This window comes from Lepidochelys kempii, chromosome 2, assembly GCF_965140265.1.
Source record: "Lepidochelys kempii isolate rLepKem1 chromosome 2, rLepKem1.hap2, whole genome shotgun sequence".
NCBI classification, from domain to species: Eukaryota; Metazoa; Chordata; order Testudines; family Cheloniidae; genus Lepidochelys; species Lepidochelys kempii.
In genome coordinates, this window is record NC_133257.1 from 161512976 (window position 1) to 161538580 (window position 25605).

The window sequence follows — 25605 nt, forward strand, 5'->3', positions numbered from 1 at the left end:
CGCAGCTTACAGAAATAGAAAGTAATATCCTGGGATGAGAGGGGACCAGGTTCAGAAGAGAGATAAAGGTTGAATAAATTTTGCGGTCCATTGCAGCTCAAATTCTCCTATGAACCATCACTGATAATGCAACATCTCTGGTGGAACCTATGGCTCTAAAACCATGATCCTCTACTGCCTAAGCTAAAACTAGTTCTGTTATCTCAAAAGCTGCAGTCAATTCATACATCTGTACAGTAGAACCCCAATTTTATTAATTGGGGATTGAGTAGTTCATAAAATTGAACTTTTCAAAAGTACAGTAGATAGGATGTATAAATTATAGCATGGTGCAGCACAACACTTTCTTCTTGTCTTTTAAACCACTGCAAAGTGATCTCCAAGGCATTGAATGCTCTGGAACGTAAAGGGATGTTGATTTGTTCTTTCTAAACATCACTTTCATCATGTGATTTTTTCTTTCCATTAAGAAAACTGGTTCCTAGGACTGGTCATTCATTAGATAGTGGAGGACGATGGACAGTCACACTGTAAGTGCAGTTATATGCACATTAATAGCAGGCGTGAGACAACTGCCTGAAAGTTGGTTGTGGTGGTGGCAGGAAGGCTTGGTAGCAGACAGCCTGATAGCTGGGTCTGAGAGATGGGCAGGGAATAGCCTGTTGCTGGCAGAGGCCCAGCTGTAGGATATAGCACAGTATCCTTGCAAGTGTAAAGGGACTGTTTCCCGCATACTCACATTCAGTGCGGGTGTTTTAGTTGCTAGCTCCGAGTACTAAAAAGGGAAGGGTCTATGGGTAATCAGGACCCTGAGACTGATAGTCCCCAGGAACAATGGGGAGAGGCCAATGCTCAAGGTCAGCCTGAATGACAGGGCGGGCAGGCTAATCAGGGAGTCAGGAGGCCAGGGAGGTCCCGTCCTCCCTATGAGCTGGAATTGCTTGGATCAGACAGAGTGGCGCTGAGCTAAGGAGAAAGCAGGGGCCCAAGCTGAGCTGGGGAGCTGAGGTGTGCCAGATCCAGAGAGAGCAGACCTGTCCTGGGAGCAGAGTTGTAGCAACCAGAGGCAGAGGGGCCAAAGAAGCAGCCCAGGGAGCTGGAGGCAGAGCAGCGGAGACCGGAGAGTGGTGGAGCTGCGGCTGGAGCAGTCCGGAGCTGGGTGCAGTGAGCAGCCGGAGAGAGCGAGGGGGACCCTGGGCAGTGGGCCCAGCACAGGGAGCTGCCTCAGCCAAGAGGCTCTGTAGGGCAGGCTTGAATCGTAACCCCAACAGGGCGGGGACGACACTGGGAAGAAGGGTCCTACCACTTAGAGCCTGAGAAGCAGGGTCCTACCACCAGAGCGAGTGTCCAACCCACAGCATCCCTGCAGCACAGCCGGGGCATGAGAAGAAGGCCTGGGACTTACAAGGAACAGACTGTGAACTGCCTGGACATTCCAGAGACGCTGTTTGTGATGTTCCCTGCCACAGAGCGGAGTGATGTGTTTCCTTTAACCTTTCCCATTTTTCCTTATTCTATTTAAAATTAATTGTTGATTAAATAACTTGCATTTGCTTTAAATTGTATGTAATGGTCAGTGGGTCAGAGAAGTGCCCAGTACAGAGAGAGTACCCCGGAGTGGGGACACCCTAGCTCCTGTCCTAGGTGACCACAGCAGGGTTGGGGTTCAAGCCTCCCAGGAATCCTGGGCCCAGCCTCGTTGGGGTTACGAGGATTCTGCCAGACAGGAGAGTGGAAGGGGAGTCCTCAAGGGCGGGGAGGCCACTGGGTCAAGGAAGTGGGAGTGAGGACTCAGATCCTTTTGCTAGCCCACTTCACCGGGGTAGTGCAGAAGCCAGGAAAGTTCCCCACGATAGCAGGATTATTCCCCCGCTTATACAAGCCAGGAGGTTTGGGGGCAAATACATGTACAGGGTGCGTGAGGTAATATCCTTTATTGGACCAACTTCTGTTGGTGAGAGAGACAAGGTTTCAAGTTTACACAGAGCTCCTCTTTAGAACTTTTTCTTTAAATGTAGCCAGGAATTGTGGGAATGCAATCAATGTGTGTTATAACTGTGCGAGGGTGGATGTAGGACAAAACTTAAATCACATCAGTTAGTCTGGATGCACTGAACTGTTTCTGCTTCAACCAATTTAATTACAATTGATTTGGGACTTGAAAACTCCAGTTGAGTCTTCCTGAATAAACAGGACCTGTACTTTTTACATGTGTATACAGAAATAAAAGGTTTCAGAGTAGCAGCCGTGTTAGTCTGTATCCGCAAAAAGAAAAGGAGGACTTGTGGCACCTTAGAGACTAACACATTTATTTGAGCATGAGCTTTCGTCAGGTACAGCTACAGCTCATGAAAGCTCACGCTCAAATAAATTGGTTAGTCTCTAAGATGCCACAAGTACTCCTTTTCTTTTTACAGAAATAAAAGAATCTTAACGTCTCATCCCACTTTTCTAGCCGCATTTAATAATAAAGGAGAAAAAATTTCACCCCTGCCTAGTCGCTCACCTTTAAATCCATGTGAGAGAACCTGTGCTCTAGGCTGTAAATGTACAAGAAACTACATCTCCCAACATCCCCTGCTTCACCAATCACCGCCACTAGGAAAGCACTACCGTCAGGGCCCCCCCCCTCGCAAGCGCTGCATTTCCCGGCTTCCTCGGCACTCCCTCGTCTGACGAACTTACGCTCCCAGCATCACACTCGCCTGGGGAAGGGGGAGGAAGAGGGACTACATTTCCCAGCATCCTCTGCGAGCTATTCTTCTGCGGGGGGCGGGGGGCGGAGGAAGGACAGACTACATTTCCCAGCATCCCCGGCGGCTCACGAAGCGGGCAGCGGAGGCTGGGCCTATGCCGCTCTCCCCTGGCTATAGCGGCGGTTAACGGCGTGGAGGGGGCGCGAAGCGGCGGCTATGGACGAGAGCGGAGACTCCGCGGCGAGTCCCCGCGTCCCAGCTTCTCCCGGCTCCCCGCTGCAGGGACGAAGGCGGCCGGGCTCCCCCTCGGCTCCCGGTGCGGGCGGCGGCGGTAGCCGCCAGTCTCCGGAGCGGAGCCCTGCGGGGGCCCCCGGGCCGGCGGAGGGCGCGGCGCCGCGGCTGCTGCTGCTGCCGCCGGCGGCGCCGGTGTCGTCGCTGCCGCGGCTGGAGAAGCCCATCAAGCAGGCCTTCTACAACACCGGGGCGCTGCTCTTCGCCGGGCTGTGCTGCGGCGCCGCCGTGCTGGTCTACTTCATCCTGGAGGCCTTCCTGCGGCCGCTGCTCTGGGCCGTGCTCTGCGGCACCTTCCTGCACCCCTTCAAGAGCTCGCTCACCGCGCTGGGCCGCCGCTGGCTCGGCCGCCTGCACCGCTCCCGCACCCCGGTGCTGCTGGCCGCCCTGCTGCTGCCCCTCTGCTTCGCCAACTACGGCGCCGAGGCGCTGGGCCAGCAGCTGCTGCGCAGGCGGCGCCTCCTGCTGCTGCTGGGCGCTGGCGGCCCCCTGCTCTACGGGCTCTACTGCCTCGGCAGCTCCCTGGGAGTCCAGGTGCTGCTGGCCCAGACCGGGCTCCTGATCTGCCAGGGGCTCGACTTCTTCAGCAGCCTGTGGGTGAGTCTGGGGGCTAGGGTGGGCTTGGCCTCGCCTCTTGTCGCCGAGGTGGTCGCGCACGTCTGCGCGGAGAGGCGCGGTCTGCCGCTGAGCATCACCCCGGCGGCTCAGCATCTCTCCCCAGCCCCGCCCCGGGGCTCCCAGGCATGGCTTTCAGAGGGCTTGGTGCCAGCCTCCTCCTCAGTCGCAGGGAGAGGCTTAGCCCGGCGCACCGTGGGACAGCCTTCAGCTGGCTTGATAGACAGGGTGGGATTCACAACAGTGAAATCAGTGGGAGTTAGGCATGAAAGTCCCTTGGTGGGACTTACGGTTGGAGTCAGGTGCCTAAATAAACACATTGATTTTATTGGGGAGTTAGGAGTCTAACACTTGTGGGATCCCAGCCTCAAAGCTCAACCTGGAATGACTGAAAGGGGATCAGAACCAGCCTCAATATGAAATCACTTGGTATTGCTTGGAAAGGCATGGGGAAAGCTAGCGTCACTTTCACTTCACCTGTGTCTGCTCTAGAAACTTTTTCTGATCAGTATACCCTAGTGGTATGATTTTGTTTTTGCAATATTTTTGTACTGGCAAAAGCCCTAGTCTAGATGCAATTATAACAACTTAAATGTGCTTTTGCCAGTTTATTTTGCTTACTGAACTGGTGGTGTAAGGTATAGCTAGGGTTCTACTAAATTCAGGTCCATTTTGGTCAATTTCATAGTTTTAGGACTTTAAAAATTGTAAATGTCATGATTTCAGCTATTTAAATCTGAAATTTCACTGTGTTGTAATTGTAGGGGCGATGACACAAAAAGGAGGTGTGAGGGGGTGTCACAAAGTTATTGTAGCGGGCTTGTAGTCCTGCTACCCTTACCTCCGTGCTGCTGCCAGCGATGGTGCTGCCTTCAGAGCTGGACAGCTGGAGAGTGGCAGCTGCTGGCTGGGAGCCCAGCTCGGAAGGCAGAGCTGCCTCCAGTAGCAGCGCAGAAGTTAGGATGGCATGGTATGGTATTGCGACCCTGACTTCTGCGCTGTTGCTGGCAGGGTGCTGCCTTCAGAGCTGGGCGTCCAGCCAACAGCTGCCGGTCTCTGGCCACCTAGCTCTGAAGGCAGAGCAGAAGGGTGGCAATACTGCAGCCCCCTAAAATAACTTTGTGATCCCCCTATATCGTCCTTTTGCATCAGGACCCCCAATTTGAGAAACGTTTGTCTGTCCTGTGAAATCTCTAGAGTATAGGGTAAAAGCACACCCAAGACAAGATTTCACGGTTCGTGACATATTTTTCATGGCCGTGAATTTGGTATGGCCATAGCTAAGTGGCATCTACATTAGGATGGTTTGTTGATAGAGACCTACCTTAAACGTCACAGGAATACCATGTTGCACAGCCACTGCTAACCACACTTCTAGCTACCTGGATGCTGGATGGGCATTGTGGTAGGGAGTAGTAGGATGCTTAAGGGACAGCATGGTGCTTTTAATAAAAAATCATATTGCCCTACAAAGAATATTCCTTATTGACAGAAATCTTTAATTTATATGGTGGTTTTCCTCCTAGAGAATCTGCAAGCCCTTCCCAAAAACTCTTCCTAATATGTGTGCACAGCTTTTACTCTAGGACATTGCAGAATATGCTGCACAACATTGGCAGGAAAAGGAAATTTAAGGGACACTGAAGTAAACTCTACTGCGACACAGAATGCCATGGAATATCTTGCGCTCACCTAGAGCGGATGTGACTTTGAAAGTCTCATTCAGAGCAAATACATTAAATGTCTTTAAATGTTTGACTTGAGGCTCAAGAGTGTGCTATTTAACAGTTTGTGTAAAAATGAACATCACATTTGTTGCATAGATACAGGAACTGGGGGTGCAGGAGCACCCTGTGGCTTGAAGTGTTTTCCGTCATATACAGGGTTTTCGGTTTGGCTTAATGGCTCTCAGTACCACCACTATACAAGTTGTCCAGCACCCCTGATTTGTTGAAATAGCACATGTGCTATATCCCAGTATTTTAGCCATATACCAGTTTCACTTACTACTTTCTGATTAGTTGTTCTTCCAATTCTAAACTGTTGCACAAAGATGTTCTGTAATCTTAAATAGCTACTCTGTTCTACCCCAGTCTGTTTTACCACAGAGACAAGTTGGGTGAGGTAATATCTTTTATTGGTGAAAGAGACAAAACCTTTGAGCTACAGAGAGCTCTTTTTTTCAGGTTTCGTATTTTTACCACATTTGATTGGAAGAGGTGATCGCTCTGTCTCTGTTTTTTGTAATTTATATCAAAGGTGCTTAGACTGTTAATAGGCACCCTTTTTACTATTTTAAATATAAATTTATATAGCTGTCCTAATCCTGCAAACACTTAAGCATGTATGTAACTTTACTTACATGAATGAAGTTACCTACATCTTTATGATCTGTCAGTCTGTAAAATGCTTTGGGATGAAAGGCACTGTAAATTTAAGGTGGTATTGGTTATTACAAAATATTTTGTGTTGTCAATCCAAAGAGTTAAGAAGTAAGCTATTTCTTTTGTATATTCATGTTTTGAGGGAAATCTAGACCCTTGTCCTGCAGTGGCATCTGTGTGGGTGTTATCCCCTTAGTCAGTGGAGTTCTGAGAAGGCAGCACTGCAAACCAGGCCCATGCAGCGGAATTTTGTTTTAGGGAGTTGAGTGTATGAATACCTTAACTTTTCCCCCTTTTTGTGGGGAATGTTGTGTTGGATATAGAAAAATTATAGAGTAATGATCTCTTCTCTTGCCTTTAATGAACTTTTTTGTTAATCAATATAATCCATGAGTTTGTTACAAATATATAGGCTTCCGTAATAGGAACCTAGAATTTGCTGTACTAGGGAAAACCAATGATTCATCAGGTCCAGTATTCTGCCTCTTTCACTGTCTGAAACTGGAAGCTTCAGAGGAGTAGACACCCATAGTTCTCTTCTCCTCCTCCTCCTGCCTTTCTCCATTCACACCTACCCAATTATTTATTGGTTCATATAGATAGATAGATATTCTTCCTATCCTCAGGCTGATCAGGGCATAAACTTAAGTAGCACTTGTAACCATGTTTGCTCAAGTGTTTTAACAAGTATTAGGGGCAGGGGGAAGATCAGAAAACTTAAGATGCTTTTCCCTGAAATTTTCTAGGTTTGGCCTCTGGTCATGGGTGAATTGTTTTGTTTGAGCAAAAACTGTTCATTATTGAATGCAAGGAGTTCAGATACTTTTTGCTGTACTTAAAGACTTGTTTTAAACAGCTGAAGCATCTTAAAAACGTGAGGAAGAAAGTTGAAATTTGGGACAGTGTCTCTAAGTTCAGTATTTTATGGTTAGAGTCCTAGTAAAAATTGGTTGTGATTTGGCTAAACTACAGTTAGGGCACTCAAGTATAATTACATTATACAACCATGGAAATTACTATGCACTTCAGAAACTAATCTTTCATTTTAAAGCCGAAATTTGGATGAAAAATGCATCACACTCTCCTCAAGTTTGAATGAAATTATTTTACCTACATTTGAAATTAAATACGCTTTAGGCACTTCTTTGAGCTTTCATGCAAAGTAACTTCTGTGTTTTAAATGTAAAATGAGCATTTGCAGTAAACCAAGGGAAACACCCTGCTTAATTCAATGAGGAGTCTGACCGTGCATGCAAGCCCCGTTTTATTTTTGATCAACTTAAGTTGCTTAGGATAAGAACATTGAGGTTGTAAATATGGTGCTGTGAAAACTAAGGAAAAAGCAAAGTTAAGTTGGTAAACTTCTCAACTTGCCAACTCCACTTCTTTTTAGCCAATCTTTTCCCCTTTTATCTCAGTTCCTTGAGCTGGGATATCTGTCTATAATGTCTTGATTTCCTTTCCTTCTGTCTGGCCTCCATCCTCTTCATTCCATTGAAATTTCTCTTGTAAAAGTCACTTATCTTTAAGTCTAAATATTAATCATGATATTAAGTCTTTTTTTCAGTCTGCTGCTTTGGACAGCACGCTGTCCATATCTTGAGACAGAGGTTTAAACTTCTATCACAGTTTACTTTGTACTTCCATTTTGCAGCCCTTCTCCCATTCAGACCTGGCTCAATGCTGTCACCCCACTAGCTCCTGAGCCTGCAACCCAGCTGTCTCCCCACACTAACCCTTCTGCACCTCCCCCCCGCCCTCCCCCCGCAGCCCTGTGTGCTCCACTCTGTGTGTCTTAATCTAGCTCTGCGGGCACAGTGCTGTGATGAATGCTGCTGGCTGTTCTGATGCCAGAGCAACCTCTGATGGGTGACAAGCAGAATTGCAGCACTTCTCAGGCAGAATGTATTTTCTGCAGCGGGGGGGAATAATTCTGCGCTGGACATGATTTCTGCATATGCACAGTGGTGTTAGAATTCCCCCAGGAGTAAATAGAAAAACAACTGAAAGCAAAGACTTGAACTTTGAAGTCACAGGTTTTTGCTGACATTGCAAATTGCTGACTGAAGGCAGAGATAATTGAAGCCCCTTGTGCTGGATACACTTCCTCCAACAGATTTAAACTCTGTTTCACTAGTAGATGGTGCAACTAACAGAATTTGCACTGATATAAATGCAAAACCATTGGTGAAACATGAGATGTTACCCCCGTAATTGGTATTTAAAGTATCAATGGAGGGTGGGGGGAAATGGATTTTTTTATTTCTTTCAAGAAAACTACAGCACGTTGTGATCAAGTTCCTGAAGGTGTTATTGAAGAATGCAGAGAGCAATATGGCAAAAGAGGTCTTTGTCATTTGTTCAGACAATGAAAATAAATGGGTTGTCATGGGTTGGACCCCCCTTTTGGGGTGCAACCAGATGTGCTGAGGTCCCACTGAGCCTGCTGTCCTACCAGCCTGGGTTTCCCTTACTACTCTGTACTGCTGTGACAGGCTCTCAAGGCTCTTTCCAGCACACACACAGGCAGGGATACACCCAGCTGTAGAATTTCAGAGTCTACGATTAGCTCTCTGCAGAGTTTCTGAAGCTTAGAGTTCCAGTTATTTCTCTTTACAGGCTAATCAGTACATCTCAACCTGGACTCAGCCCTTGCTTTTTCCCTGGCTTAGTTCCTTTGTCTCTTCATGTGCTTTCAGCAGTCTTCCTTCTTGGGTGGGGAGGCAATGGACAAGAGCCCTGATTGATTCACTTCCCAGCCTTAAATAGGATTTACATAAGTCGGGAATCCTTTTTGTTTCCAGTGGAAAAATACCAGGAGTGTCCAAGGTGGTACCCCATACTAGGTGACATCATCACGTGACCTTGCAGTGTTAAAGCCACCATGAGACAAGGCTTATTTGTAATGTCCACAGGAAGTCTAGGAAGATGCGAGATCAGCATCTTCAAAGACCTAATTTATTGTCTATCCTAATGGCCCATTCAGGCTGATTGCCTACTCTCTGGTGAACGTTCCCCAAGTACATACACAATTGTAATTGTTACATAGGCAATATTCCTAACTTCAGATACAGAACTGACACATGAATACAAATTGGATAATCACATTCAGTAAATCCATAACCTTTCCAGTGATACCTCACATGACCCATCTCCCATACCTTAGTTATGCCATATTCATATTACAACAATATTTTTATGAAGAATATGGGGTGCAGCGTCACATGGGGGAAGAAAGAAAACTTGTCTGTTGGAACCATCCTAAAATTCTGACACACAAGCATTCAGCTCACTATTTAAGCCTCACTGAGAGAGAAATAACACATGACATTCTAAAGTAGGACGGAAGTTTAGTCATCTGCAGTTACCCTCAAGTTGGTTCATAGAAAAAAAGGGGCTTGAGGATTCATCTTCCTACTGAAACTGAGTGGAAAAACTCAAGAAAATTGTCTCTGTTACATGCAACTACCACAGTAATTTATAGTGCGTATGAGTAGATCAAAGTATAGCATGATTTCACACAAAGGAATCTACATAACACACCGAACTTTTTTTTTTTAAATGAAATAGGATTTCAGAGGGACTGCTGTTGCAGTCTATATGAAAACTGGTTTGATATAATTACCAAAGGAACTACCAAAGAACAAAACCAAAAAAACAATTTAGAGAAGCTATTGATTTTATCCATTATTTAACCAACTTGACTGACTCCAGCTACGCAGGTGATAGATGGAGCCCAGGAGTAAAATATTTAAAAGGGCTTTAGTCTAATTTTCAGAAGCGATTTAGGCACTTAGGAGCCTGAAGTCTCATTGAAGGTCAGTGGGATGTGGGCTTCAAGGTCATTTATATGCTTTTTAATCCCAGAACAGGAAATAGACTGAAACTTGGCTGCTAGTGTGTAATTGTGACTGATACTTCTCTTCCAGTATTTAAAACTGAAGATCCAGATTTCTTCCCCAAATCTGTCTGAAGCAAATGATCACAATGAGTTGCATCAAAATGGTAGAAAGATAATTATGGAAGATGGGGCAGTTTAAATTTTAAACACTGACAATTTCTAAGACTTGCCCTCCTGTCCAGTCAACACGGCATCAGTTGATTGTGACTTTAACAAACTGAGACTTGCTTGGCCAAAATTTCCTTGAGTAGGTACTCCAAGTTTATTAAAGAAAAAAAGCAAGCTCAAGTGATAAGCATATTGGTGTCAATGGTAATAGAGCGTAGTAGACCTTGCTAGCTGGTAGACTGGGGATTTGATTATTGTATTTTTGTCTTTTTTGTTTACAGAATTGAAAACTTTTCGTTTTGAACAATAAATATACTTGGTTATGTCATTAACACATTTATCGTTCAGAAGTGAGACCCCTGGCATGTATTCAATTTAATAAAACCTGGTTTTAGGATATGTTAGGGATGAGCACTTATTCTCCTACCTTTGCCCAAGGAAATTCTTTAGCTGTTTTCCCTCAACCTGGTACAGCCTTGTTAATTAGTATATGTGTGTGTGCCCCAGGATCTGAAATGTACAGGTATATAGATTAACCCAGTTATATCTACACACCTTTGTCAATCAGGCCCATGACATTAATAGACATTATAATGTAGGATAATTTTGTTTAAAGCAGGCTTCAGAAGTCCACTTGAGGGATGTGAATAGTGTGGAATTTGTGTCCATGCTAGGATTGTAACAATAATCATCGTGGGAACTAGAATTTTCACAAAAGCAGATGTTGATGATCTTTCTCTTCCAAGTCTGTCCCTTATCACCCTCCCACCAACTCCATATTTTAATATCAGTAGTCTTACCTTTCTAATGTGATGGATGTGCCCTCTCTCCTCCACCGCAGCAGCCCCTGAGCTGGGGCTGGGAAGGGGTGGGGTTTCTCCTCCACCACAGCTGCAGCCCTGGAGCTGGGGAAAGTCACCTCTTTCTCTGGCTGCTGCAGCCCTGCACATCCCAAATTCCCCCCCCCTTCTCGCGCCACAGCCCCCTCCCACCTGCTCCCTATTCCCCCCCAAAGCCACCACCTCACCTTACATGTGCGTCTTCTCCAGAGTCCAGGCACCTAATTAGTGAAGCCACCCCTGCGCAGCTCCCCTAATTAGGTGGGTTACCCTTCATTCTTTTGTGTGCGGCCACCCAGGCGTGCAGCTTAGAGGGAACTATCCACAGACCACCTGAATGAAGCTCACGGACCACTGGTGGTCCATGGACCACAGTTTGAGAACCTCTGCGATAGACAACTCTCGAAGGTGCAGGAGTTCATATAAAAAACCCTACCAGTTGACTAATATGTATGTGTAGTACATATGTATGCTCATAAGTATCTTCTTCTTTTAAAGATATGGACCTTGGTTGTTGGTTATCTGTTGACCATTTCATTCAAGTGGAATGCAAGCACTGAGCGTTACTTAAGAGCAATCTCCATTCCTGTCTGGATAATACTGCTCTTCCACTTAGGTGAGTAACACATCATTGTGTTTATGTATAAAATGTAGTTCGGAAGCCTAACAAAGAACAACCTTCGGCTAAATTCTCAACTGAGATCCAGCTCCTTTGCCCTCCTCAGGTGGCGGAAAGGATCCGGATTCTTACTGCAAATAGCCAGCAGAGAATTTCTCTTGGTGCAGGAGAACTCGTCGCTGGTGTAAAGTTTGCTGGAGGTAGCTTTTATCCTGCTATCCTTCTGGAGGAGTGAACAGGGAGGGGACACGGAGGAACTCTGTAGCACTGCCTGCCTTTTTTTTTTCACTGGTTTAAGTTAGAGCGGCTGCTCTAATGCTGGTTGGGGCTAGGTGCTGATTGGCCCTCAGAATCAAGGATCAGAATCCAGCTCCTTGACACCACTTTTTTCCCTCAGAGCTTGGCCACAGAAGAGAATTTGGCCCCTTATCAGTAACTTTTTTACTTTTTTTTAATAGAGAATCTCAGTAACAAAGATTAAAAATCTAAAAGACAAATGGCAGAATTAAAATGAAAATAAACTCTTCCTCCTACAGCCAGTCTGAGCATATTGATAATATCAAGGATTGTTTGTTTAATTTTTTTTACTAAGATTGTGTTCTATTTCTGTTTTTCTAATAGCATTACTGTATGGTAGTTAATACATTAATAATAAGCTAATATCCTTAAAAGAGCTCATACATCACTCCTTCGTGTTTTACTGAGGCAGCATCTCTTGTGAAGTGTTGCACAAATTTGCCCATACGTACACTATTTTAAGATCTCATGTAATGGCTTTGTGGGTTAGTTTTCAGCCAAACAAAACTTGGTCTTCAAATCCTGAAGCATTCGTCCCACCTTCCCCACTCCCAAAAAAAAAGAGCAAGCAAGAAAACTCCTTGGTCTCATTCTCTATAAAAGTTCTACTAAAAGGAAGTTTCTTTCTTTAGTTATTCTGAAATGTAAGTTATTTTAAAAAATAACTTTAAAATTATATATCCAATATAATAATAAAAATTAGCTAATAGGTATTAGAATGAGTATTGAGAAATGTAAATGTCCGATAAGAATTAAAAGAAATGCATAAAATGTCTAAATATTTTTTTTAGATGTAGAAAAATTTCTCACAATTTTGTGTGATATCTATCTATAATTGCTAGGTTCCAGTTGTGGCTGCCTTCTTCAGTATGGCTGTGTTACACTAACATTTTTGTTGAATGCGAGCTTCATTAAATTCTGAAAAACTTTGCTGAAAAATCTTATTATTTTCAGCATCTGTCGCTGGCTCTTGGAGGATTCCAGTATTTGTGGTTATAGTTTTTCTGATGACTGTGGGCATGTTGCATGAGCAACGGAGCGGAAAGGAGTCTTCTGGTAAGAAATAAGTCACTTTTCTTCCGCTATATCAACCAAGGTAAACTTACGAAAAATAGAGGACTTGAAATCTTAAAACTGCTTGGGTTACTCATGAGTTTATATTAATATCATATGGCTTTTATATGTGTACTCTTTAATATGGAGAAAGTAGGAGTTCTTGCTAATTAAAAATATCATGGATTAGGCGTCCTTACACCGAAGTCTGATTGGTTTTATCTAAGAAAATATTTTGCAGTATACTAATGTTAGGTTTTTGTAGTGAGTCTATAGTTACAATAACAATCTGGATTCTGTTTTAAACGGCAATTTCTGTTCCACCTCTAACTTCTCATTCGTATGACTGGTATGCTTGCAGACTGGGTTGCTTATACGAAGACATGAGGAGAATACTTTCTCAGAACTGGGGCAATACAGGATTAAAGATGTTTGTTTCTTACTAATTCAAATACTCTAATCTTAATGTTTTCTCAGCACAAATGTTTGTTTTTGGAGATCCAGTCATGGGACAAAGGCATTTGTCAGTGGGTAGATTTAAATCCGAGGAGACTTTCTAGGGAAGTATTATTTAGGCGTCTTAGACCTGGTCTACACTATGGGGGGGATTGAGCTAAGTACTTAGATCTACTTACTGTGGTGTTTTCACTGTGGTAGGTAGACTGCTGACACTCCCCCGTCTACTCTGCCTATGCTTCTCACTCCAGTGGAGTACCAGAGTCGATGGAAGAGTGCTCGGTGGTCGATTTATTGCGTCTTCACTAGATGTGATAAATCGACCCCCCCCCCCCTTTTGCTGGATTGATCACTCCAGAGGTAGGTGTAGACATGCCCTTATTCTTATACTGAGGCTAGAGAGAGTAGGATGGGATCAGGCTGAACAAACTGGTTTCATTACATTGGGCAGTGTCATACATGTTAGTCCCTATGCTCTGATTCCAGAGGACTAAAAATCTTCCAGGATCAAAGATAAAGGTATGGCACTGAAGACGAGAACTTAAGCTTGCAGAGGAAATGTGGAAAGGAGAGAGGAATTCCCTGAGCTGTGATGGGAAAGAGAACCTGGAGGAAAGAAAAAGAATCTTGAGAAATAAAGAAAACGCTTCCCTGTTTCACTCATTTTAATGCATCCTGACCCCCATGGAGGGGATCCCAGAAAACAAAGAATCCTTGCCCTCCAATTGGTTGTCCCTGGGAAGTATGCATTAGTCTCAGGGAGTAAAGAACTTGTTCTGCACTCCCATCATGTCCTGTTGCTCTGCAGCAGGGTGCACTAGGGCAAGGGTTCTCAACTTTTTTCTTTCTGAGGCCTCCCCCAACATGTTGTAAGAACTCCATGCCCCACCAGTGGCACAACAACTGGTTTTCTGCATATAAAAGCCAGGGCCTGTGTTAGGTGGTAGCAAGCAGGGTAGTTGCCTGGGGCCCCATTCCACAGGGGCCCCCGTGAAGCTAAACTGCTCAGGCTTTGGCTTCAGCCCTGGGTGGTGGGGCTCAAGGCCTTGGGCTTCAGCTTTCTGACCTGGGCCCCAGTGAGTCTAATGCTGGGCCTGCTTGGCGGACCCCCTGAAACCTGCTTGAAGGCTGCCTCCCCCCCGCCCTGCGGCTCAAACCTCTGTTTGAGAACCACTGCCCTAGGGAATAAAAAAAAAATCACAGTAGGCCATTCATAGTTAAAATAATTTTAAGAACCTAAGAAAATGCTAAACGTTTGTTAAATTAAAGTTAAGGTTGAGCTACATATTGGTAAATTAAGATTAAAACACTTCAATACTTGTGTAAAAAGAAAAGGAGTACTTGTGGCACCTTAGAGACTAACCAATTTATTTGAGCATAAGATTTTGTGAGCTACAGCTCACTTCATCGGATGCATGTGTAACTTGTGTAGTTACTCTGGGGTATGCAAGAAGCATTGGAAGCCCAGGAAATTCACAGTTAAGATTAAATTTAAAAGAAATTACTAGTTGTACCAAAATAGTTCACTGGAATACACGGTTAAAGTATGTCAATAACTTTAACTGCACCTGTAATCATGCTGAAGGTGGGAGACTGAGGGTTTCTCTTCTGAGGGTTTGAATCTAAGCATACCAGTTTGCTGTGAAGTTATGTGCCACCTGGATGAAGCTACAGCACAATGTAAGTCCCTGTATGGCTTTAAGTAGTAGCATGCCAAGCTGCACTCTAGAACATCTTGTATTGTGCCGTAGCAGTGCACACACAGGATGTTGCTGTGTGGCAAACTGGTGTACTGTAGACTCACACTCTGTGTTAGAATCATAGAATATTAGGGTTGGAAGAGACCTCAGGAGGTCATCTAGCCCAGTCCTCTGCTCAAAGCAGGACCAACGTCAACTAAATCATCCCAGCCAGGGCCTTAAAAACCTCTAATGATGGAGGTTCCACCATCTCCCGAAGTAACCTATTCCAGTGCTTCACCGCCCTCCTAGTGAAATAAGTTTTGCTGTGCAGTAACTTAGAGACCATTTTACTAATCCTTAAGTTTCTCATTAGTAACCACAAATGCTTAGAATTCTTCCACTCAACATTTTTCATTAAGATCCAAGTGTAGATGTCAGTTGAGATTAAACTGGTTTCTCCTACTGTGAATTCCACTAGATGAAAGTCGTCCCTCATGTATACCAGTTGTACCAAAATAGTTCCTTGTTTCTAGGGACAGAGAGCTCCTCATGTTGGCTGCAATGATTAATCATTGAAGATACAGTACATGGTCCAATTTACATTGGACCATGTACTGTGTCTTGGTCAGTACTCAAGCAGTCCTAAAAACAGTTAGAATAGGGATTTATTGCACCTTCTGACACAGTTTTCCCTGAAACTGGTGGTCTTGGTCACTAAACTTTATTACCAACCATAGAGGTTTCAGGTTAATCAGATTGCCTGCCACTTGGAACAGTTTTGGTGAGCTGGATTTCACAGATCTTATGGTTGACAAGAAGAGAGATCACTTCCTAGGTAGTCCTGGGGGAATACTATGCCAAAAAATTAAATTCTACACACAATCTTGTAAAATTCTGCATATTTTATTAAAATAATGCAATGTAATCAAAACAGTTTCAGTTATTTTGGTAATTTATTTCAGAATACCTGTCAGCAAGTATGTCTGTAACAATACAGACAACAAAAAATTCATGAAATGTTTTTTAGCAAATAGATTCCTTACTAGTAACTTTGAGTAAATTCATTTAAACTATTGTAAACAGAAACGTATTTCCTGTACCCCTCAGAAGCAGCGCAAAGGCTGCGGGGTGGGGGAGGATCAGGGGTAATGGAGGAGCTGAAGGAGAGGGAAGTAATTGCTGGGAAGGAAGCTGGGAGTGAACCTGGAGGGTTGTTAGATGTGGGTGGGAGAAGTATGGTACAGGTTTTTTTTTTATGGGGAGGGGGATGGAGGGATTGTTGGAGTGCCTCCCCCATGCAGACTCTAGTTGAACCCCTATCCTCTGTCAGGCACATCTGTCCCTGTATCCATGTGTCCGTGTACCCCAACCCCTGTCCACATTTGGCTCTGCACCCTCACTCAGAAGGCCCTGCACCCCCACTTCCATTCAGCCCCTGCCCCAGTCTGTCCCCCACACTAGCCTTTCTGAACCCCACTCTGGTACCTCCTCAGCAGCCCTATGTGCCACATGCTGTCAGTCCTCTTCCACCACCTCCCCCCCCCCCAATATTCCATGCCTCCTTATCTGGACACGTGGGCAGGGCGCTGTTAGGAATGCAGTGTCTTCTGCTCCCTCTCCCCGCCCTGTGGCTGACAGCTCCTGAGTGGGAGCAGCTTCCCTCTGTTCTGGTGCCACAGCAGCCCCTAGTGGGTGAAAGGTGTAATTGCAGCACCTTTCAAGCAGAATGTATTTTATGTGGAGGGAAAAAAAATTCTGCAGGGGACATGAATTTTTCACTGGCACAGAATTTCCCCAGGAGTATCCTAGACCACAGCCATGGCATAAAATGCATACATTTTCTTGAGAGACTAAATTTTGAAAAGTGCTCAGTGATAGATGTGTGATGGGTTGGACCCCTTAAGGTGCCACCTGATCTGGAATATGACTGAGCCCGCCTGTTCTGCCAACCAGGGCACTCCTTTTTACCTGTCTTGCTGAGCCAGGCTATCAAGCCTCCTCCAGCACGCGCGCGCGCACACACACACACACACACACACACACACACACACACACAGGCAGGGCCACACCCAACTGCAGAACAACACAGATACTGAGATCAGCTTTGGGAAGCCTCAGCTTAAGGGACTTGCCCCAGCACTCAGGTGTTCACCTCCCTTGCAGTGCAGACACAAAGGTATATTATGAAATCTGCCTTCTCCCTCAGTGTGGAGGACTGTATGCACAGCCTCTTATTCCCCCCTCCCCCCATTATGAATTGCACCAGTGGGGTTATAGTATAAACAAGAAATAAGTTTATTAACTACAAAAAGTTAATTTTAAGTGGCTAAAGAGATAGCAAACAGAACAAAGCAGTTTACTAAGCAAATAAAACAAAACAAGCATACTAAGCTTGTTTCACTAAATAAATTGGTTACAAATAGTAATTTCTCACCCTAAATATTGTCACAGGTAGATTACAGAAAGTCTTGAAAGGCAGCTTCGCTGGTCTCCAGCTTGAGACCTCAGGTATTATTACTCACAAGCTAGATGCCCTTCCAGCTTGAACTCAGCCTCCCCCCCCCAGTTCAGTTCTTGCTTCCAGGTGTTTTTCAGTGTCTCTTTGGGTGGGGAGGTAGTGAAGAACCACGATGATGTCACTCCCCTGCCTTACCTAGCTCTTGTGTGTAGCAGGAACCTTTTGTCTCCCAATGGAAGAACACTGGCATTCCAAGGGGTGAGTCCAGTACCAGGTGACTCAGACCCATGTCTCTGCAGGGCTGTGACAGATGCATAGTTAATATTCCTAACTTCAGATACAGAAATGAAACAGGCATACAAATTGGATAATCACATTCAGTTTCCAATGATATCTTACATTAGCATAAAGTATATCTGTTATGTCATATTCATATTAGAAGCATATTTTCATAAAGAATATGGAGTGAAACGTCGCAAGATGATCATACTGAGTCTACATAATATATGTAACTATTAAAGCGAATATTTATCCATTTCAGTTTCACTGAAGTACAATTTCAATGGATGTTGAGCAACAGAAATAAAAATAGTATTGTGATAAGAATAACCTCTTCCCAACTCTTTACTTATTTGTGTATTTATTTTTATAGGAACAGAACTTCCTGGTCAAATGATTTCCATTGCTGCTTCTACAATTGCCATGGCAATATCTATCACAGGATATGAGTCAAATAATGAGCAACATTCACCCCAACCCTCAGGTGACTGAACACTCTGTAAGAAAATATTTGGATTTGTTCTAGAAACATGAACCAAGAGGAAACTAGAAACAAATTTTAAAACATTCTCTGACCCACAAATTACCACACTTATCCCTGTAAAGTTGGTGTTCCTGGTTTAAAAGTTGTTTAAAGACAGCAGTATTAACATGTAAATGACTAGGTCATAAAAATTGTATTTAAAATAGTCATTTACAACTGTTACCTGCAGAGGCAGAAGTGGTGTCTGAGAGAAATTTTCTTTCATAATTAGTGTTCTATGAAAAGAACTTTTTCTTAGTGGATTTCCTGCTGTACTTATTTCTTTCCCTTGATATCTTCATGGTAGCAAGAAAAAGTTAGGCTTCATGCCTGTGTGGAGGCAGCCTTGAACAAGCTTTGTAATGTCAGACTTTGTGGACAGTACTGTGGAGGCAAAAGACTTCCTTTTGTACTCCTGCTCAACAATGGCTTAAGACTAAAACGTTTTTTCTTGCAGTTAGTTTAATTCAGCATGTAGTTTCAAAGACCGTGTGTCTGGCTTCTGTTGCAAGAAACCTGTGTAAGCAGCAATTTGAGAAGATGAAGGTTCGATAAGGATATTTGGGGGTGGAAAGCCTCTTGGGTCATCGGCGAAAGATCACTATAAAGACAAAATAGGCCTTTGATGGAATAATAGTCCTCCAGAGCTCTCTGGAAACTAAAATGTTCCATCAGCATCTGAGGATGAACTGTCAAAACAGGCCCAGCGACCTGACAGGACTGGAGTGCCCTAATCTCAAACTTGAACATCCTAAATAAAAAATAAAATTCAAGCTACTGCAAAAATAAGTGAGTTTAAAAAACATGACCTTGGTTTCAACACACAAATAGTGCTCCATATGATAGGACATACAGATCAGTGTGAGGTTATTTCAAGCACACAGCATTAATAACATTTTTTTCTATCTAAAGATTGGATTCATTGAAGTTAAAAAGCTACTTCCACCTCCAGATAGTAACTGATGTGCAGCAGTCTAACTACATCTTACTCAGACAGATGGATACACAAGTGTATTCACATACACATTTACGAATTTAAGTGTTCCAATACAAATAGTACTCAAACAAGATTTAGGTTTGAAACGTTTAGCAACACACTCATTTTTAAAATAAAAAAGGCAATCTTTCTGCTCTCATAGTATTTCATGCTGTTCCAAGTGAAACTAACCTCTTCACTCAGACTAGCATGCTAAAATTTCAAAGATAAGCACTTCTTCACATAATACATTGGAAAAAATGTCCAGAGAGATCTCTTGAAATTTCAGGTTGGAGCAATATGGCTATAGCTGTATTCTTTTCTTTTGCAGCTGTTTCCCTTGAGTGTGGGGTGTAGTGTCTTTTGCTTTGCTCGCCCCCTTGTGGCACTCCCCTCTTTCCCCTGCCCACCCCCCCAAAAAAACCCAAAAAAAACAAAAAATGTATGAAGCCTGGAAGTATAAGAGAAGTGATTTAGCTAGATTTTGGATGGTCTGCTGATGAACTAGGGCCTGGTTTTCCTGCATGATCATAAGTGTTCATCGGGTAATGTCAATCCCAGTTAGTGATGATATGTGCAAAATCAGGTTTGAAGATAACCAAGAACCCTGCTGGTATTTTTTTATCAACTAAAACAAGGCACCTCGTGTTAATAAAACTTAATAAAATCGATTCCCAACACCTCTGAGGCCAGGTTCTGTTGAACACTGAGTTAGGGGTTGAAGATAGAACCGTGTAATGGGTAGACTAGTGTAGGATGCAGTTTTGTTGCCTGACTCTTATGCAGATGTCTACAACCAGAAGAGCCACCTGCAAATTTCACTGACAGTAGGATCTGTCTATATAAAGTAGGGCTGCAGATTTGTTACAGCATTTTTATCAAAAATCATGGAACATTTATGATAACCTTAGTAAAAGTCACAGATTTTGTGTCTGTGTGGTGGAATTTTTTTTGTTTTTTGTTTTTTTTTTTTAATTAAAAAAAATGCTGATACAAATGAGGAGGAGGGCTACTGCAGAGCAAGCCCACCCCACGCTCCTCCTGAGGTTCGGCCCAGCTCCCCACTCTGGCCATTGCGACCTGGTGCGGGGAGTTGCAGTGCCGTTCAGGTTTGGCCCAGCCACCCTTTCACTGACAGCATTGAGACCCCCTGTACCAGGTCACAACAGCCAGAGTTGGGAGCTGGGCCCAGCCTTGTGGGACAGAAACCACTACTGTGGAGTGAGTTTAATAAAACTATGGACACAAAGACAAATCACGGACAAATGGGAAAATCACAGTGTCCGTGACATTTTTCCAACCATGACAAACCTGCAGTCCTGATTCCAGAATTGTCCCTCTGAAGATTAGAATGTCTGTTGTGCCATCATGAAGTGATGGATATTGTTATAATCATGGTTGAGAGCTGCTTTTTTTTTTTTTTTTTTTTGTTCAGAATATTACCAATCAACACTGGGATTCACGGTCTGTTACCATCTGGTTTTTAAGTTTTTGGCCATTTTGGGCTGTTCTACATACTTGAGTTTACAGATCACACGTGTGTGAAAGCTACTAGTTTATCTCTAAAAGTCAAAGAACAAAATTGAGCCACACGAATGCATTTGTAGAATATTAATACATATTTTTACAGTAAGTCTCTTTGGGGTGGAGTAATGAAATACATTCTAACTTTCTGTAAACTGGGATTTTGATTAGAATGAAATATTATACACTGGTTAAGTAATTGGCACTTAAATTTTAATGTTTAATGTGTTCATCTTTTAGCTAGTAAGCTAGTGAAGATGAAGCTTAAACATTTAGTGTCATCTTAGTCATACAATGACATATTAGTTATCTACTAATTTTTAAAGTTGTTTGCTTTCTTTATGGTATTGTTTCCAAGGATATTAAAGTATGACATGCAAAGTAATATAATTGAGATCACTGCATGAATATTGTGTAATTTTAGTATGATCATATCTGAAAAGAACACCACACGTTATACTTAAATGATTTGTAAGATGGAAGCGTTCACTTCAAAGTATACTGTGTGCGCTTTGAAGTTAGGACTTTGATTTAAAAATAGCCTGGAGCATGCATTTGGATGTTATTGAACTCATAGCCAAAATACATTATTCATCTTTGCCATAAGGATAATACAGTAAATTCTTCTCATTTTGTAGCTGACAATATAGTATACTTCTTAGATTTTGTTTTCCTCTGGAAAACGTAACACGTTCTCTATTTTTGTTGGGTTATTTGGTGAAGTAGGATTGCACTGCTATGCATTTAGCTGTTAAGACCTTAGGGTAAATGTTGGTGAGTACTAGGCAACCTCCTTCAGTTCAGCAGTAGAAATTAATGTGATAACTTCTACTTCTTTTCTAGAAACAGCAGAAAGTGGGCAACTCTCTCAAGACTCATCCTCTTCGTCCACTTCCGGTGGCAGACACAGGCCTGAGATTGGAGCTTTTCTTAGAAAGAAGAAAACCAGTGATATCTACTTCGTTACACTTGTATGGGCCATTGTCATAGTTCAAATCTGGCTGAACCTCTGGATTGTGCAGTTATTGCCAGTGCCTGTTGCAGGTCATTGTCTAGTTCTTAATAATGCTAGTTAAAATATTACGTACAACACTATTGGATTTTTAGAACTTCTTATTTATGGTTGCACTTAAATACGGATGCTTCATTTGCCTATCGTCAGCCTATTATGAAAATACTATGTGTGGTTGTAGCACAGATTCACTTAATTTATGATTATAAGCAGTTACAGAATGTCTATTGTAGTATCTGGCTAACTTGATATTTCTTAAAAAGAAATTAATAATTAAGAGAGAACATGCTTCTCTGCTGCCTTCATCTCTTAATCAGACAATTCAATGGTAGGTTTGTGTTTCAGTATATTTTGTGGACAGCCACTTTCAGAAATGTGGCCTATTACCAAGAATGATCTTCCTCCAGCACCCAAATGTTTCATGCTTGATACATACATTGGAGAAGAAAAGTAGTTTATAGCTTCCTGTTTTAAAAATAGCCAAAATCAGATATCTTCCAGAGCATTAAGAAACTCCACAGTGAACAGTTATGGAATAACTTTCCCATGAGGGAATTTTTTTCCTAACGCTTGTAAGTTACGGTGAGCTTTTGCAGTATGAACGTTATTCCTTTTAGAAATGGATAGATCACATCCAGTGTAACTGTAGATGTTCTTATATGTTTGACCCTATGCCATTTAACATTTTTCACAATGACATGGATGAAAACAAAGTAGAGATCGGGGGAATGATAAGTCATGAAGCCGACAAGTCACTGATCCAGAGTTTCAGTTTTGTTTTATAACATTCGTATTTCCAATCAGTATAAAGTTATTCTGTTTATTTTTAAAAAACCCTTCCTTTGACAGCCCGGTGGTTCTAGTTTACCCCTATAAAACATAATGATTCACTGTTCTAGATTTGGCTCAGTTTATAATTGCGCTGCCCCCTTCATGACTTAATAAAACTAATAGATAAGGCAGAAGGGACCATTGTGAAAGGAAAAAATGTTCTTGCATTATAGGAAAAGATATTCCTATAGAAAGGGCTTGATTTTCCCAGAGTAGAGAAGGCTGTGACTAAATGCTACTCCATGTTTCAGAAATGTCTTGGTACTGTTAACACTTCCCATTCGGTTCACTTAAACTTCAGAAGAATGATGTTATCTTAGAATTACTTTGTTCCTGGTGGTGGGAATTTTTTTAATAAAAACATAGAAGGGAAAGAAGAATTTTAGTTTAAAAGTTAAACAGAAGACCAGTCGTGAAACCTCTGAAACTTAAGTGCAGCATATGTGTGAAAATAAGCTGTCTCTTCTATTAATTTGTTCCCTTGTTCTTCTGTTTTTTTCCCTTTTTATTCTACCCCTGTTGCAGCTCATATTCACTTCCTTTGTACTGTTTTAACTTTCTTGCTATGCCTTGTGGATAGCTATTTTTCCTCTTTCCCTAATTTGGATTCTTCTGCTTTCACTAGATTTAATTCTTTTCTGTATTAACAAGGTATGACTGCTATATCACAAATATGCCTGGAGCTTTCTGATATGCTTTTGTCAGTTGTTTTAGGAACTAATGTTTGGGGTTTTTTTTGTTTTTGTTTTGTAAAATTTAGCGTTTTGGAATGTGTGGAATATATTTTTTTATTTTTGGACCTTATTGGTACTTCAGTCTTGCAAGAGACTTAATTGTTAATGCAGTACACAAATTTGCCACATGGTGGAGCCAATAGTAAGTAAAAGCAAAGCTTGGAAAAGTTGTAAAATACATTACTCTATTTGTGAGCAAGAGCATAAGCTTACTGAAATGGTTTACAGATAAGTCTTTTGTTGAACTTTGATAAACTCCCTGTAGACATTAAAATTTGACCTTTAGGGCAATGACATTTTGTGTATCTAGATATTTCCAAAAGAAGGCATGTTGTGAATGTTGAGGGTTTATTTTTTGTAGTGTTTGTCAATAGATACTGCATCTAATTTGGAGGAGTTTTTGAATGAACATTATAAGAGTTTTATTAAATATTAACATGATTTGTTAGACTATTAAATTTCAATACTGTTCCAGTGAATAAGGTTTCTAATGTTGTTGCATAGGGGGCTGTGTTGCTACCTATTTCCTTTTAGGATACTGATTTCAACACAACCATTGTTTACCTCAGGATTTTGGTTTGGTGCGTTAAGTGAACAAATTTGAACAAATCTTAGCATTCACTTTTAATTGATCCATTTTATGACATTCAGCATTGCTGCCTTGTGGCAAAACTAATCTACAATAAGAAATAGTCCACAGATGACGACTTGATTTTTTAAAAAAAATTGTACTTCAATTTTTGTAAATTAATGGTTCCTGAATGTCAGTCACAGCAATGGGTTGGGTTTTTAAATGGGGTGTTAAATGCAAAAAACTGTTTAATGCAGTGTTGAGGCTACAAAGTGAATTAATCAGGAAATGCAGAAGTTTTAAGATTCATATATCAATATTAACTCACATGGTATAATTTTTAAAAGTACTTAATATAAGCAGAGACTAAGTACGAATCACTTGATCTACAATGTGAATTAACATTCTGTGGGAACATAAATTTTTGCACTATTTGATGTGCATTATTTTAAATTGCCAAATTAAAATTTTACTTGCATGAATTTTTGATTCTTCTTCGAGTGATGTCCCTATGTGTGCTCCACTGTAGGTGCGGCCTAGGATTGGAGATTATCAGTGCCTGTCGGACCGCACGTGTGCTCCTCCCCCATCTTGCGCCAGGAGCTCGTAGATAGATAAAGTATCTACGTGTGCATGTAGATAGATAAAGTATAAAAAATATAGCCCTGTGGTCCCCAGTTCCTTCTCTACTGCCTTTGGTCTGGGACAGAATCCACAACAGAGCTCGCTTCTCCTTTTGCTCAGTTAGGTAGTGCCTTGCCTGTTAGTTTTTAGTGTAGTTTAGTAGTTATTTCCTCCCTTTTCATCCTCTCCCTATTTTTTTTTAAAAAATCGCTTTTATGCCTTCCTAGCTTTTTTTGTTTCCTGCTTCCTGACCAGGAAGTTTTTTTCCCTCACCTGTATGCCTTTATCTCCCATGTTTAAGAGGTGCGTTTCCTGCTGGCTTGTCTTCCCGGTAATAGATGGTCATCCACAGGGCATTTGTGCCTGAGAGAGGGACATGTCCTGCAAAAGCGTACTCACTGCCACAACCTCACTACCAGGGTCAGAAAAGGCTGGGACATTCAGTTCCAACTTCTCATGGAGAAATCTCTGCGTCCTGCATCTGATGCTGGCCTGGATGCTTTCCCTGCACGGCTCTCACGCCACTAGATTGTTCACCGATCCTCCTTCGCCATGCCCTTCTGAAAGAAAATATTTTCTTTTCTGCACTAAAAATAAAGAAATGAGCTCCCTCATCACCCTCTGAGACACTGCCTGCCAGAACATCATTTCCTGCAAGGTCGATTGCCTGACATCCTTGGAGAGGGGACTGCTCCAGGGCCTGTCCGAGTACCTCCGGTACTGGAGCTAAGGAAAGGTCTAAAGACCCTATCTGGGCAGACCTGCAGCCCTCTGCACCATGTATTAGTGCTGGGGACAGAGACTCAAGACCTTCAAGAACAGTGCCAACCGTCGTTACCAAACCAGCTGTGCGTATTGTGCTGCCAGTGTCCATTTCAGCACCGAGCAAGTCCTATTCACCAGGCAAGCCTTCCACACCATCTACTGGCTGCTCAGGAGAATGCATCTCTCCCTCAGCACTGATTACATGTCAGTACTGACAATGCTCCTTCCTTCTCCCCAAGAGTTCCGATATGCCAAGGACTACCTATCTCTGGTGTGCCAGAGTCACCACTGCTCAGGCATGACCTCCCTCCGCTTCAGTCTCTCTCTTTCTGGACTCTCACTGTTCTTCCCTTTCTCCTCCAAGGAC

The 25605-nt window shown here is 42.7% G+C and overlaps 1 protein-coding gene across 5 annotated transcripts in view; it reads left to right on the plus strand.

Annotated features, from left to right (window-relative positions):
• Positions 1 to 2788: 2788 nt before the first annotated feature.
• TMEM245 (transmembrane protein 245) overlaps positions 2789 to 25605 on the plus strand; it is a 121199-nt gene continuing 98382 nt past the window's right edge. For 3 of the 5 annotated variants that reach the window (XM_073332664.1, XM_073332666.1, XM_073332667.1), the window contains exons 1-5: positions 2791 to 3584; positions 11333 to 11450; positions 12705 to 12806; positions 18052 to 18162; positions 21545 to 21745. In XM_073332664.1, coding sequence (XP_073188765.1) covers positions 2913 to 3584; positions 11333 to 11450; positions 12705 to 12806; positions 18052 to 18162; positions 21545 to 21745 — 1204 coding nt within the window. In that variant the 5' untranslated portion in view covers positions 2791 to 2912. Of the gene's footprint in view, positions 3585 to 11332; positions 11451 to 12704; positions 12807 to 18051; positions 18163 to 21544; positions 21746 to 25605 lie in introns of all 5 variants that reach the window. The other 2 variants (XM_073332668.1, XM_073332665.1) reach the window with 2 other exon arrangements.